Genomic DNA, 16535 nt, shown 5'->3' with positions numbered 1-16535 from the left:
CGCCCCACCCTCGGCGCTCCTGTTCCATCCCTTTCAGACTCCAGGGCCTCAGGTTTCCATTCTTTAGGCACTGGAATCCTCCTCCTGAGAGAAAGAGTGCCTTGTCTCTGTTAGAACTTGGAACTCACTTCCATTTCAAGGACGATGCCCGGAAATTGCACGGTGCCTTTCAAAAGAATGTCACGTAAAGGGGAACCCTCAGCACCAGACATATACTCCAAGTGTCAAGGGAGGTGATAACCTTAATGAGAGATCTGAGCTCTAGGAACTCTGGCTGGTTCAGGTCTACTTCAGAGCGAAAGCAATCTCACAGGAGTATCAACTTCTAAGTCTCTTTCTCTCTGTGGGGAAAACGTTCTCACCAGCAGTGACCACAGAGATACACGGAGGGCAGCTAAGCTGACAGTCACAAGGAGCATCATGGCTGACATCCAAAAGAAGAAGTTTAGAAGCCATAAAACTAACTGGCTTCCTGTTGTTTGTTTATTCGACCGTAAACAGAAGTCCATCTCCTTTATGATGATAATAAAAGTGATGATTTCTAGTTACAAAATTATTAGGCAAGACCGAAACCACCACTTATTTTGGCCCCAGAGATGGAAAAGGATCCGTTGGGCAGTTACGAGTAGCCAGCCTTCAGAGAAATTGAACAGTTTTGAAGTATCTTGAAGGAGTCATGAAACTATCATTTATTTCTAAATAATTACAGCTTGATTAGAAATCATTGTTGCCTATATATTTGTTAAATGTAGACTCCAACTTGAGGACAGTTGCTAGTTAAACGCATATAGATGTGCATATCCGTTAGGAACTAAGGCTGCATGTTCGGGTAGCTATTCCATACATCATCTTTCACTGTCCTTGCGCCCCCTTCTCTGCTGTCCGTTATTTTAATACTTTTCTGTAAAATTTTGCTATCTTAGTTCTTAGACCATATTATGGGCAAATTATATTTATTATTTGGAACAAAAATGCCATTTACTCTCATCAAGCTACTGAACTGTTCTGCCCATGTTAAAAACTATTTCTGTGTAAGTAAGAAGCTTCTAAATCTGGTCAAGACTTTGGAGTGAACTATGGAGGCCTACAGATCCAATCAGGGAGAACACTAAGGAGATATTGCCATGGAAATATTGGCTTCACTTCAGAAGGACCAGCACGAAAAATAATAACACAATGGAAAAGTTAAAAGGTCAGAGATCATTATTCAAAAAAAGAGAGAGAGAGAGACTCAAATCTAGGCATTTCACCATCATCTGTTTCTATAATCCCTTAAGTGCTAAGCACCGTCAAACCTTTTCAGATATACCGTTGTTTATTTTTCGAGGAATGGCTTCTTGGAGGGACAATTGTTTCTCTTAGGTCAGTGTACTCACTTCCGGAACCGGCAAATCAATTGTTCCCACAAACTAAACATTAGCAGAGGGAAACAATGCAGGTTACATTTATTTACATCCTGAAAATAAACAGCCGGGCAGTATGTGGAAGGACGGCTTCCAGCACTGACATCGGAGCGGGTTAAATCCTGCTGCACTGGAGGCGGCAGGCGCGGAGACAGGTTTGTTCCTAATCACTTAGAGCTAATGTGTTTCTCTGACAGAGCAGTGGCTACGACAGCGGTCCTTAAGGCACCTTACTCTTACAGTCTTGGAACAAACCCCTAGCAAATCCGTACGGTTTTACTCCGTGACTCCGTGTTTGGCTCTTTGTAGCATCCAGGTTTCTGAAGAGTAAATGACGCGCTCAATTCAGGGTGTCCAAAGCTCTAGAAAGATGACCGGAATCCACAAGTCCTGAATATTCTTTCCACACCTAAGACAAATCATCTACAAAATCTCAAAGAAAAAATATGCGCCTTTTGTTTAGAGGTGTTATCGCACGTGGCTAAAAGAAAAACAAATTATTCAACAAAGTGCCCAACTTGCCGTACTCCGCTTCTTTCCCCGGAAGGCAGCTGGACTCTCTCTCCCATTTCAGAGTGTGGGGGGGGAATTCCATTTTGCATAATGACACGCTATAAACTGCAGAGACATACTCCACCCCAAGTCCTCTCTAAGGAGCATATAGTTTGCTTCTCCCATAGTCTCGTGTGGTATTTTTTATCCTATCTTTTGAAGGTGAGGAAACCGAGGCTCCGGGAGGTCACAGGGACAGCTAGCGGCCCAGAGGGCCAGGATGCGAAGCAGAGGCCCTTCGTCTCCACGCTGCTGCCTCGAGCTCTGGCACCGGCTGTCCCCACATTCCACCTCGCCTGGTGCTGGCGGGCCGTCAGGTATTTGTCTCCCTTGCTAGAACCCAGCTGCAGCCACTGCGGTCTGCCACACATTCACTCAGCAAATATTTGTGAAAGGTTCACAATGTGCCAAGGACAGTGCTAGACATTAGAGGCACAAAGATAAGTAAGACCCAGTGATGAATAAGAACTTCAGACAGAGACAGGGGAGAAGAAGAAGGGAGAGAAGGGAAGGGAGAAAAAAATGCGTAAACAAATAACTGGGCTGGGGATGATGAGTGGGCGAGCACCAGGCCGAGAAGGTTTAGGTGGGGACAAGGGGGGAAGGAATGACCCCCAAATATGTCCCCATCCTAATCCCTGGAACCTATGAATATATTGCCCTAAAAGGTAAAAGGGACTTTGCAGATGTGATTCACGGAAGCTCTTGTGAGGCAGAGATGATCCTGGATTATTTGGCAGGGCTTGGTGTAGTAATAAGGCTCCTTATAAGTGACAGTGGGGCAGGAAAATCGGTCAGAGAAGCAGACAGGAGGATGGAAGGAGTCAGGAGCCAAGGAATGCGGGCAACCTCCAGAAGTAGCCAGAAAAGATGAAGAAACAGATTCTCCCCAGAGCCTCCAGAAAATGTAGCCCTGCCAACAGATGTAAGCCTAGTGAGACCTATTTTGGCCTTTCTGACCACTCAGATGACAATCTTACCAATTTTACACCTCTTGTCATATCTGTTTACATAAAAGTTAGTCTATCCACCCTGCTCTAAAAAGCGTACAGAGTAAGAGCATAATAAATGCTGAATCAAGGAAAGGACTAGTGCATTTATTTAAAAAAAAATTTTTTTTTAATGTTTTATTTATTTCTAGGAGAGAGAGAGAGAGAGAGACAGTGTGAGCAGGGAAGGGTCAGAGAGAGAGGGACTCACAGACTGAAACAGGCTCCAGGCTCTGAGCTGGCAGTCAGCACAGAGCCCGACGCGGGGCTAGAACCCACGAACCACAAGATCATGACCTAAGCGAAAGTCGGACGCTTAACCGACTAAGCCACCCAGGCGCCCCGGGACTAGTGCATTTAAATAGTGCTTTTTTTTTATCTTGCTAGAGCCACACAATCCTAACAGACATAGACTTTGTCACTTCTGCTGTAAAGAAATGACAAGGAATAACTCAAGAAAAACACAGTGTGTGTTCACATGACGAAACCAGGCCTATGAAGTTCTGTGACTGAATCAGAGACAGTCAAATAACCTGGTGCTCTGCTTTCTCTGATTACGACTCTTGTTTTCCTCATGGGGTTTCCTTCCTTTTGCTATATGATGAATACAAGCTTTTCCCACAGTTATGACCCCAAGATTTTTCTTTTATATTTTATTTATTTTTGAGAGAGAGAGAGAGAGAGAGAACAGGGAAGGGTCAGAGAGAAAGGGAGACACAGAATCTGAAACAGGTTCCAGGCTCTGAGCTAGCTGTCAGCACAGAGCCTGTCGCGGGGCTCGAACCCACCAACTCTGAGATCACGACCTGAGCCGAAGTTGGACACCCAACTGACTGAGCCACTCAGGCGCCCCTCCCCAAGCCTTTTCTAACCTCTCCCTATACTCTACCCACCAGCCCCAGAACTATCATCTGCTCCTACGCCAACAGTTTGAACTATAACTCTATGTGTGTGATCTGATCAATATCTCGTTCCCCTCTCTCCCCAGCACTGCCCCTCCAGACACTGTGTTTACCTTCCTGGGTGACCCGCCAGTGAGACACACTCAACACGTCCAAGAATGGCACCGTAAATCATCAAAAGTACACAGACACAAACCCCTTCTCGAGGAACTCACGGATTACCGGGAAAGACACGGAAACAAGTAAATGGTGTACAACATATTACACACATACACAGACGCAGAGCACAGTGAGGCTGGGGTAGTAGTGGTGGTTCTAAGTACCAGGGAGAGAATCCCACTTGATGGGCAGGGACAGCAATCAAGGGAGACTCTCGAAGACAGCAACTCCTCAGTGGAGATGTCCGAGCCTGAAAGCCCAGGTATTTGGTAGGTTATCATGCCTTACGGACTTCTCTCCGCGGCTCTGGTACACATCCTCTCCTGTGCATCGCACGCTTAGGGCCACCACCTGAGTTTTGCCTCCTGTAGCCTCCCGCCAGTGGTACTTTAACAGATTCCCGGTGCCTGCCTCCCGGGTCGTCTTCTTCTCACACCGATGCATCTGTCAACCGTCTGAGCATCCGGAAAGTGTAGCCCTGACGATGTAACTTCTATGCCCCCAAACTCTCGTAGCAACCTGCTCCTCACACCACAGTCCGTGCAGGCTCCCTGCTCCGGGAGTTCCCTCTGGGACCCATCCTCCAATGCACCCGCTTTTAGGTTTTAGTCAAACTCAACTGTGTACCCTGAGGCATGTTTGAGCTCTTCTGTTAAAAAGCCTCAGTATCTGAAATGCACAAGGGATCAAGGGTTTCCAATTGGGCCAGAAAACATCCAAAGAACTTTGGCTCTCCGACCTCAAATGAAAGGCTGAGTCAACGTTTTGAATTTGTCACTGGGATTTCAAAGCGGTTGGCAAAATCAGACTTAAAACCTCGCAATATCATCACTCCCACCAAATTATTTTCCCTTGCCATTATACTCGATACCTTGGACTTCTTTTCAGCTAATATTTAAATACCTTTTTGAAACTTACCTGGAAAAATACTCGGAATCACTGATGTTTTCAAAAATTATTATTATTATATTTACACAGGTTCAAGGACATTGCCAAAAGAAAATGATTGTGGAGACCCGTGGGAGGGCGGAGTGTCTGGGGGACGATATGTGCCCTTGGAAGCAGGGAAGAATACCTACCTGCATTCAGAATATCTAAATAAAGGAGACATTTTGATGGATTGTGACAAAACAGAAGACTGTTGTTCTGTGTTTTCATGCTCCATTAATAACAACACTGTTTCACAGTTTATAAATAACCAGCAATAGGAGGGGGCCCTTTTGTTTACCTACTATGCGGTGAAAGAAAAGCACACTTGAAATGCTTAAGAATGTGTCACTTGTGCCGAGAGATCCAGAAGACATACCTGTGGTTTCTCTATTCCTGAAAGAATGTCTTGCACCCTCTTTACTTCCAATTCATACTCTGCATGGAGAAAGAGAAAAAAGACAGACCGTTAATACCATTAGGAGGCAATAATGTTGTCAAGTTCCTCCTCCAAGGCCTTTAACTAGAGTGATCATGAAGTCAGTTGCCTGTTACCGTGAACTTTTGGTACCACAGACAGGATGACGAAAATTCGGAATGGGAAGGACGATGGGTGGGGTGGGGATTTCACTGTGGTTGTGCTAATGTGCCACTATCTCAGTTTACATGTTCACAAAGTTGGCTAGATTAACACTGAGTTCCACGTAATAACTCAATAGGTAACAGAAAATAAAAGGTCCTAAGAAGAGGGGGAAATGCGTGCAGCTGGAAGCTGAGACCAATTAAGAGATGAGACAGTGGCCAATTCATCGAGGGCTATGAGTTCAGATGTTTTAGTTCGGGTTTTATTCTAAGTTCAGTGGGCAGACCCTGAAGTGCTTAAGTAGAGGGACTGACGTGATCTTTTTTTTCCCAAGTCTGAAAAGTACTGTTTGGCTTCGCATGAATAATGGACATACGAAAGGCAGGAGCGACCGGAGAAAAATCAGTCCGTCCACTGCCGCACTGGCCAGGTGAAGGACAGAGCTGGCCTGGGCTGGGGATGGTAGCAAATATCAGGAGAACAGAACTGGTTTTAGAGGTATGGATGCTGAAGGACTGCGGGCGGCGGGGGAGGGGGAGGGAATGAGGAGAATCAAGGTGAATCCCCTGTATTTGGCTTGCACAGCTGGATAGATGAGGATATCTTAAGACGGTGACGTGGGCAAGTTTTGCAGTGGGGCAAGAAATGTTTTAGAAATAAAGGGGGAAAGTGGCTGCAGTAGTGAGGTTGGGGAGGGAAGAGTACATATAAAAAAAAGATAAAAAAGAGATTTTAAACTTAAGACTATGTTTTCTAGAGGACTCCCTTGACTTTCTCAACCTACTTGATGCAATCTAATTTTGAATTTACAGCTTTAACTGTTAAACCTATTTATGAGGTAAATGCTAGTTTACCAAGACAAATGTCCTCACCCTCAAATTGTTCAAGTCTGGTGAGGGGAAAATGAAGGCAGCAGGCAATTCCATGTGATACGTACTTTGGTATAGGTAGCCCAAGAGAGAGCATTCTAGAAGCTTTCCTAAGAACCAACATCTAACTGCTCCTGTGGACAAGCAGGCCGTTGGAGGTGACGGGGGGGACATGAAACTAGGGGGGGAGAGCTTAGTAAGCCCAGCTCTTCCGGGAGCTGTTCATATTCATTGCTCAAGTCAATCTCAAAGTCACCTTTTAAAAGAATCCCACCTCAACCCCATCCCCTGCCCAGCCTCCAGTCATTCTCCAATCCCACTTATTTTCTTAATTTTTTTTTAATGTTTTATTTATTTCTAACAGACAGACAGGGTGAGGAGGGGAGGGTCAGAGAGAGAGGGAGACAGAATCTGAAGCAGGCTCCAGGCTCTGAGCTGGCAGTCAGCACAGAGCCTGATGCGGGGCTCGAACCCACAAACCGTGAGATCATGACCTGGGCCAAAGTCAGATGCTTAACCGACTAAGCCACCCAGGTGCCCCTCACTTATTTTCTTTTTATTGGCTACCAAAATCTAAAGTTCTCTCGTTTATGTGTTCCCTTGTTTACTACTTGTCTTTCCTACTAAAATATAAGCTTCAGGAAGGCAGAAATGCTACAGATCCAAAATAAACACATTTTTTTTCCTGTAAAGAGTCAGAGAGTGAATATTTTTATTTGCCAACCAAATGCAGACTACTGTCACATATTCTTCTTTGTTGCTATATCCCTTTGAAAATGTAACAGTCACCTCAGTGTGTGAATCACCCACAACAGGCCACAGGGCCGGCTGCAGGTTGCAGACCCCTTCGGTAGGACACGCTCAGGATTTAGCCCACAGCACCTAGCACAGTTCCCGTGCGATCCAAGCTCAATATTTGTTACCTAAATAAATGAACCAAGCCCAAGTTAAAAAATAAGATTTCGGGGCCCCTGAGCAGCTCAGTTGGTGAAGCATCTGACTTTGGGCTCAGGGCAATGTCTCACGATTCATGGGCTTAAGCTCCACGATGGGCTCTGTGCTGACACCTCAGAGCCTGGAGCCTGTTTCAGAGTCTGTGTCCCCTCCCTCCCCCGCCCCTCCTCCACTCATGTGCTAGCTCTCTCACTCTCTCAAACATAAACAAACATTTAAAAAAATTAAAAATAAATAATAAGACTTCTAGCTGGCACCACCATAAACTTTAAAAGGATCAGTTCTTCATTGTTTCATGTTGCATTCTATTTAGTAGGTGTTTACCTCTTTTGTTGAGAAAAAGAAACAAGCTGGTGGCAATATAGGTGTTTAAATCACAGCAAAAAGAAGCTTCACATTCAAAAGACCAAATGACATGCTCATTTATAGTCATGTATTCTTGTTAAGATATAGATAGTGGTTTACGCCCATAAGTCAAACATGTGCATACTCTTACATTTTCTGGAAGCTCATACGGAGCAAACTGTACATTGATCTCATAATCTGAGGAGTTAATCGTCAGTAGAAAAATAAAATAAGCTAAGCACAGTCACGATAAATGAACTGGTTCGGATGTCAAAGACAAAACTTTTGGAATCTCTGGCTATTCTAGAGTTTGCAGGACCCTATAGTTTCAAACACTCATAGAAATAGAAACATTCACACAATTCACTGGAGGAGGTCGTTGCTTCCTTCTGCCATCACAGGTACCAGGACAAGAAGCCAGACCTCACCCTTGAGGTAAGAAAGGTTTAGACCAGACCGGAGATAATCACCTATTCAATACAGAAGAAGGGAAGAACTAAAGAGCTCAGCACAAGAAGTATCCTCAGGACTATGTACTAGATCCTGGGCACAAAAGACAGGAGCAAGAAAGGACGCTTTGTCCCACAAAAATTGGAGGCCCCTCCCTCTCACCAGCTTTCAAACGCAAATGACAGGAGAAATGGCCAGGCTTTTGACAGAAAAAGGAAAAAATGAGAAAGGAGATTGGAAAAGAAGGGGGAGAGCTCACTGCGGAGATCTGTTTGAAACGGAAAAGAGGAAAAGAATGGGTTTCGCGGGTAAGAGCCAGAAATACAAAGGAAAGGTCCTGACTGAGATGAAAACAACTTCTATAGAGAGGTCAGGGCTGTCCGGGTTTGTCTTTGATTACAGCAGTGAAAGCTGACGTGTTCTGAGCACCCAGGTATGTGCTGCTCGAGGGACTGTCACCTTGCTCATTTTCACAAGCCCCCCTCCAAGAGGGACGGACATGCTCTGCTCAGTCTTCTGACAGCGGGCAGCACTGAAGTCTATTTTGTCCGTCACAATTTTCATCTCCGGTGCTGAGCACAACCTCTGCAGGTGTTGACTGACAAATGACGAGAAGGAATGAATGAGGAAACTGAGGCTCAGACAGCAGATGTGGTCTCCCCTGGGGCTACAAGACCAGTCCCTGGTCCAAAAACCAAGAGAACGTCTGACTGCATCATGACAAATTAATAGGGACCTGGGGGTGACGAGGGAGAGGATGTGGAGACACAAGAGCGGATGGTATTTCACCCTGAGGTGCATGGAGGAAGGCAGGCAGCAGCAGAAACCGTCCAGATCCCTCGGTGGGTTTGTGTTGGGTTTTTTGTTGTTGTTTCTCTCTCTGTGTGTGTGTGTGTGTGTGTGTGTGTGTGTGTGTGTGTGAAAGCTGTCAGAGAAATAGAGCAGAGGCCTCTGGATCTGGGCAGAAGGTATGTGACAAAGGGAAGAAAAAGTAGGGCATGAATGGAGCCAAATAAACAAAGGATTCCGCGAAGATCAAAAATCCCAAGGGCAGGGTGAGGGGAGGAAGGTAATGGCGGGACAGTCGCCGGCCTGCTGTCCCAGGAGCAGCACTGTATCAAAGCCAGACTGGATTCCTTCTTTCTTTCAAGACTCTATAAACTGTGAATACGAAAAAGGATGAGAAAAATGCATCCGCACCACATTTACTGAATGCTTTTCCATTTGTGCTGCCACAGGCCAAGAGTAAATAAATGCCAGGCATATAGTTTGCACACACGAGAGTGAAAATAAAAGCCGTTTAACTGAGCTACAGTGACAGTGACCACATGTGAAATAAACTCTGGTCTGAAAGCTAACAGTCTAGTATGAAATGCCAAAATTCACAACTCTACCACCTAAATAACGGAGTTCACTAGGACCTTGGCCTCCCTCTCCCAAGGCAAGATTTAACCAGGCCTCGGAGAAGTCTACGAATTATCACCCTTTCCACTAAACATCCTTGGAGTTCAGCTATTCGCTGTATTTCAGAGTCTGGATACAACTTTCGGTTGCTTGCCATGCTTGCTTTCTCCGTGTCTCTACCTCACCCTCTCTTATGGTCTCACACACATACCATATCGTGAGTGAGGAAGAACAGCTAATGTGGTCACAAAAATTAACGAGCAAAAGCAAAAAGAACAGTCCCGGTGCTCTGCCTTCAGGAAATCTTTGATATCAAGTTAAAACGAAACTATGAGGCACCTGGGTGGCTCAGTCGGTTAAGCGTCTAACTCTTGATTTCAGCTCAGGTTATGATGTCACGGTTTGTGAGTTCGAGCTCTATGTGGGCTCCATGCTGACAACGTGGAGCCTGCTTGGGATTCTCTCTTTCAAAGTAAATAATCATCATCATCAAGAAAAGGAAACTGTGTGTCTCGTTTGTTTCTGTGTTTACCTCCTTCAAGACTTTGGTGTGACAACCGAGCAACAGATTGTCTTAGAAGAGGGGGAAAAAAATGCAAGGTTCTGGCACAAGGCTGTAGGATGAAGTTCTTTTCATTATCAGGCCTGCCTTCCTCCCTCTGGTTTGCAGTGAGTAAATTAATCCGCAGGCAAATCTTACAGGCCAACTTTGTATTTCTTTCTCCTCGCAGGAAAACTGCCATGAGATAAGCAAACAGATTAAAATCATCTTCCTCTTGCTTTAATTTTGTTGTGACCATGGCTGACATGGATAGACTGACAAGCCACCTCTCATATCACTACCTTCTCAACACCGAGAAGCCTCTTCTTTGCAGTGAAGATGGTGCCAATCAGTAAAAAAGGATTATAGGGTACTCTCAGAGAGCGTTCCAAGCAGGCGTGCGGTTTTGCAGACACAGACACATTTGGGAGGTTGGGAATTTCTTAAAATGCAGTTAAAATGGAAGCCTCCACTTTAAACATGTCCCAGGGAGCTGAGAATCACCCAAATTGCAAATCAGCAAAACAAAAACAAAAACAAACAAACAAAAAAACAACCAGGGAAGGGGGACTTACATTTTTCTTCTCCCCAAAACAAATCTCCTCCCAAGAAAATGAAGCGCTTTTTAGCAAAGGAAAGTTAAAATAAAAATACACAAGGAAGAAACATACTTTATTTTTTTAAAAAAAAAAAGAAAAAAACAACAACACAACAACCCACACACATAGAAAGAATATGTGTCATGTGAAATTTAAACTTTCCACAAATAATGGTTTTCATGTTTGCTCCAAAAAGAACTGTAAGTTCAGACTGTTTGAATAACTGTAAGGCCTAAACTAATTAAAATAGCCCCCTTTATAAACACAATTTACTTCTTTGGTTTGCTTCACATTTTTTCCATCTTAGAAAAGAAATACAGCTAGACACTTAGCTGCTAGCTATAGAATGTATTTATGGTTGTAACAGCCCCTTCATTCCAATGCAATGACATCAGCATTATTCTCTGTAAACCTTCCGTCTAGTTCTCATCCGCACGGCTCATTTACAGATATGCCCGGCATAACAGAATATGCTTTCTCAGATCTGCCGAAAAGCTGACTTAACGACTATCTTTCATACATTATACATAATAAACAAGCGACATGGAAAATATGTAACTTCTGGTCATGTCCATTTTAGGGATAGGAGGCTTCAACTCACAACTCAACAAAAGAACTATATGAATCAAAATAAATCCTGTGGGATGAAAAAGAAAAATATGACTCAATAATTAAGGACAAGCTGAATATCCAATCACTGCCTACCAATGCTAATGAGAATGAATGGGGATGAAATAAGACGGTTTAAGGATGCTTACTGAATTGCTTTTCTAAGGAGAAAAAAATAGCTATCTTCATTTTTGAAACACTACCTATGTTGAGAAAAATGAAGAATCAATAAATGCATACAAAAGTAGTATTCATTGCTTAAGAACCTCCATTTAGTGATTATAATCCAGAGTTAATGGTGTTAAAAATCAAATATTAAAAATGTACAAAATCACAAGGAACACATTTACATAATCTAGGACAATGCAGTTAATCCCCAAGGACAAATATTCTAGAAGTCTCTTCAGATATCAATCATCCTGATGCTAAAAATACAAAAGTAAATATCGCTCTAGCCATGAGGCTGGTTAAGTGGTTACTCTATCGGAAATTCTGAAAGACAGCCAAGGGAATACCAGACTCTCAACACTCAAGAGAAAGCAGCAGGCAGGTGAACATACGTTGTGGAAAGCTGCCTTCCAGTTTAGGAACATAGTTTCAAGGGAACTTGGGTTGCCAGTAGATTGTGGGGCCGTAAGAGAAAGGGCAGAGGAGAGGTGAATTCCTTTTGCATGGGGAGCACCTGGCTGGACAAGAGGGCTGTAAATGGGACAAGGTGGCTGGTTTCCTCTGAGCTTTTGTCAATATTTCTGGAACTGAGGAGAAGGAATGACTTTCTTTCCTGGCCCAGGATTTGAGCAAAGTCCTACCGGGAATATTTACATTAACCCACTGGTCAGCAAAAATGGGTCTCTTCAGGCCAAAGCTGTCAAATACTATAGGATTCGAGAAGTGCTAGGTCTGAGACCTGAATGAAAAGGGAAAGAGCCGGATATAATACTTTTGTTGACTCTCAGGTCAACTCCAAGTTTCTCTCTCATCCATCTTCTTTGAATGCCAACTAGACTGGGATCTACCTGAAATACTAGGAGATTCTAGGTTCATTTCTGCCAAATTGCATTCTTGTGTTTACTTCGCAAAAATCGTATTTATGCATGGGTCTGGACACACACAGCCAGCGTTTTTAAAAACATCAAATTAAATAGGGATGAAAACCCCACAAAAATGGATAAAGTAATAGGTAGATATGTTTGCCTGGCAAGCTTGATTCTACACCAGTCCCGTCCTTTCCTTCTCTCTGTGTATTTGAGACGTTTCACTGGCTAGCTGAGCCCTAACCTGTGCCAGATATAGCTCTTTTATTTTGGGGGAAGGCTCAACTCCATGATTATCCAGCAAGAGCGGGTACCCTCCCTGGGTGTGTAACAGGAAGGCAATCGCTTAAACACAGGATAGAGCGACTTACAAAGGTAATTAAAGTTTATACACTACTTTCTGCGTTGGCATCTGTAAACATTTCCACAAAATGTTTTTTCATTAAGACTTGGCATGTCACATTGAAACCGTCTCAAGTAGCTTATTCAAAATTTTTGCAAGACTATGTCAATGAACAGGCAGGCAGACTCCAGAGAGAACAATTTTAACACATTAAAACTGAAAAAGAAGTTTAATATTTTTTTTAATTTTCAAAAATGTTTTATGATTTACTTTTAAAAGAGATATAGAATGCATGCAGGGGAGAGGCAGAAAGAGAAGGGAACACAGAATCTGAAGTAGGTTCCAGGCTCTGAGCTGTCAGCATGGAGCCCAAAGCAGGGTTCAAACTCACGAACTGTGAGATCATGACCTGAGCCGAAGTCAGACACTTAACCAAAGGAGCCACCCAGGTGCCCCATGAATCTTAATATTTATACCATCTATGTAACAAGCTTTCAAGTTTTTATTCCTACATTTTCTTTTCTTTTTTCTTTTTTTAAAATTTTCCCATTAGATAACATAAAGTGTAGTCTTGGCTTCAGGAGTAGAACCCAGTGATTCATCACTTACATATAACACCCACGACTCATCCCAACAAGTGCCCTCCTCAAGGCCCATCACACATTTTAGCCCCCCCTCACCCATCAACCCTTACTTTGTTCTTTGTATGTAAGACTCTCTTATGGTTTGCCTCCGTTTTTACCTTCTTTTTCTTCCCTTCCCCTATGATCATCTGTTAAGTTTGTCAAATTCCACATGAGTGAAATCATGTGATATCTGTCTTTCTCTGACCTAGATATTTCACTTAGCATAATACCCTCCCAGTTCCATCCATGTTGTGACAAATGGCAAGATTTCATTCTTTTTCACTGCCGAGTAGTTTTTCACTGACAAGTAGTATTCCATTGTGTGTGTCTGTGTGTGTGTGTACATGTGTGTGTATGTATATACATATATACACACACCACATCTTCGTTATCCATTCATCAGTTGATGGACATTTGGGCTCTTTCCATAATTTGGCTATTGTTGATAGAGCTGCTACAAACATCGGGGTACATGTGCCCCTTCGAATCAACACTCCTGTGTCCTTTGGATAAATTCCTAGTAGTACAATTAGTCGGTCATAGGGTAGTCCTATTTTTAATTTTTTGAGGAACCTCCATACTGTTTTCCAGAATGGCTGCACCAGGTTGCATTCCCACCAACAGTGCAAGAGGCTTCCCCTTCCTCCAAATCCTCATCAACATCTGTTGTTTCCTGAGTTGTTAATTTCAGCCACTCTGACCAGTGTGAGGTGGTATCTCACTGTGGCTTGTATTTGTATTTCCTTGATGAGCAATGTTGAACATCTTTCCATGTGCTTGCCATCTGGATGTCTTCTTTGGAAAAGTGTCTATTCATGTCTTCTGCCCGTTTCTTCACTGGATTATTTGTTTTTGAGGTGTTGAGTTTGGTAAGTTCTTTATAGATTTTGGATACTAACCCTTTATCCGATGTGTCATTTGCAAATGCCTTCTCCCATTCCATCTGGTTGGTGGTTTCCTTTGCTGTGCAGACGCCTTTTATCTTGATGAGGTCGTAAAAGTTCATTTTTGCTTTTGTTTCCCTTGCCCTCAGAGACATGTCAAGTAAGAAGTTGCTGCAGCTAAGGTCAAAGAGGTTGCTGTTTGCTTTCTCCTGCAGGATTTTGATGGTTTCTTGTCTCATACTTAGATCTTTCATCCATTTTGAATTTGTTTTTGTGTATGGTGTAAGAAAGCATACATACATTTTCTGAATTGATGTCTCATATGACTAACATATCCATTTGGGGATGGCTGCATATGGTCAAAGAATGTAGTGAAGCTCATCAGCTGATATGGGGATCAAATTCAGAGCTAATTTCATTTGCTAGGGTGCCGAATAATTCCACAGAGTTTTAGCATATGGAAAACCCATATGTTTTACCACCCATGGTACAACCTACCCTACCCAGGAAATCAGCAAAGTATATACATATTCAAAATGCATATTAGCCACCAGGCAGGTAATGTCAATGAGTAAAAGAAGGTGGATATATTAGGCAAAAGGGAAGGGTAAAGACTGTGAAAAACTGAAAAAGCCCTCACCCTATCTAAAGGGGGCAGCTACTGTGTATGGCAATCAATTGGTCTATGGCTGGATCATTGGTCTAATGTTGACAAATATTGCCATTTTTGAACGAATCTAGAAATGTAAAATTTTTCATAAAATTGCCTGACATATATTGTAAAATATTTTTAATGTACAGAAAAATGAAGGAGTAGTACTATGAACACCCATATGCCCTTCACCCAAACTTATCAACTGCTAATGTTTGCTATACTTGCACATTCACATTTTGTCTCTACATACACACACTTTTTCTCAGAACCACTTGAAAGGAAGTTGTTGTTGATCTTATGATAAGATCTTAAGTTTACCCCCAAAACTTCAGCATGTCTTTCCTAAGAACAAGAACCTTCTTGTACATAACAATAACATCACAACCTAAAGATTTAACATTGTATATTCCATACTCAAATTACCCAATTGTTCCGATAATATCTTTAATCCTTTCCCCCCTAATCCAGGATGTAATCAAGGGACACATGTTAGATTCATTGGTCAGGTTTCATCAGTTTCCTTTAGCCTAGAACAGAAATCCCCTGGACTTTTCTGTTTTCCTAAGGTTGATATTTTTGAAGAGTCTAGACCAGTTTCCTTACAGCATATACCGCTATCTGGACTGTGTGACTACATCCTCATAATTCTATCCAAATTAAAAGCTTTTGGCAAGAATTCTGTATAGATGTACTTCCCATCTATTACATGAGGAAGCACACAGTACCATCTGGAACCTTCTGGTGATGTCCTGCACTGTAATCACTTGGTTACAGCGTTATGTAACCTCTTTCTCCCCAGAGCAAGCACTTTCTCCTCCTTTCACCTGGTGGCTAAACAGTGATGATCTTTGCCAGAGAATATTACATTAATGGTTGCAAGATGGTGATATTCCTAATTCTATCCTTTTTTCTATGTTTATTAGTTTTTCTCCCACTTTGGGTATCTTTGAACTCATGGATTGTTTTTTATTAAAAAATTATAATGCTCCATTGCAGTCGTTCTTTTCAATGCTAAAACTCTCCCAAATGTAGCCAGTGGGAGGCCCTTCAAGCTGTTTTCTATGCCCCTTTGTCCGCTTCCTTAAGATTTCTGGTTTAAATACCTGATTAATATTCTGGCTTAAGATCACTTGACCAAAAGTACAAAAATGTGCAGACTGCTAGTGACAGATTTTAGTAGCATAAAGTAGAATTCATCTAAAATTTATCCAAATTATTGAGATTGTCAAAAGCCACTATTAGCCAAGGATTTACTTATTTAAAAGTGACTAGTGGGGCACCTGGTGGCTCAGTCGGTTGAGCTCGGGTCATGATATCGCAGTTCTTGAGTTTGAGCCCTGTGTCAGGCTCGGAGCCTGGAACCTGCTTTGGTCTCCTTCTCTCTCTGTTCCTCCCCTGTTCGCACAGTCTTTGTCTCTCTCAAAAATAAGAATTACAAAATTTTTTTCTAAGTGACTAGAAAGAAAAAAGTCACATGTTAAGTATTTCTGGTTTCTAAATATTTTAGAAATTAAAGTTAAAACAAAGCAACTCAATAATCCAAGAGCCAGCCATTTTAAATGGTATTTTAAGACACAGCAAACTTGAAATAACCATCAGGTAAAAGAAGAAATCAAAAAGAAAATAATAAATTATCTCAAATCAAATGAAAATTAAACACAACAAACCAAATATTGTAGGATGAACCAAAAGTAGTTATGAGATGAA

At 42.6% G+C, this 16535-nt stretch overlaps 1 protein-coding gene across 2 annotated transcripts in view; it reads right to left on the bottom strand.

Moving 5' to 3' along the window:
* Nucleotides 1-16535, bottom strand: part of FNDC3B (fibronectin type III domain containing 3B) — a 300883-nt gene that overhangs the window by 97825 nt on the left and 186523 nt on the right. For both annotated transcript variants that reach the window (XM_077763679.1, XM_077763678.1), the window contains exon 7: nt 5312-5370. In XM_077763679.1, the coding sequence (XP_077619805.1) occupies nt 5312-5370 (59 nt within the window). The remainder of the gene's footprint in view (nt 1-5311; nt 5371-16535) is intronic.

This window comes from Crocuta crocuta, unplaced genomic scaffold (genome assembly GCF_008692635.1).
Source record: "Crocuta crocuta isolate KB4526 unplaced genomic scaffold, BGI_CrCroc_1.0 scaffold433, whole genome shotgun sequence".
NCBI lineage: Eukaryota > Metazoa > Chordata > Mammalia > Carnivora > Hyaenidae > Crocuta > Crocuta crocuta.
This window is presented reverse-complemented; position numbering and strand designations above follow the sequence as displayed.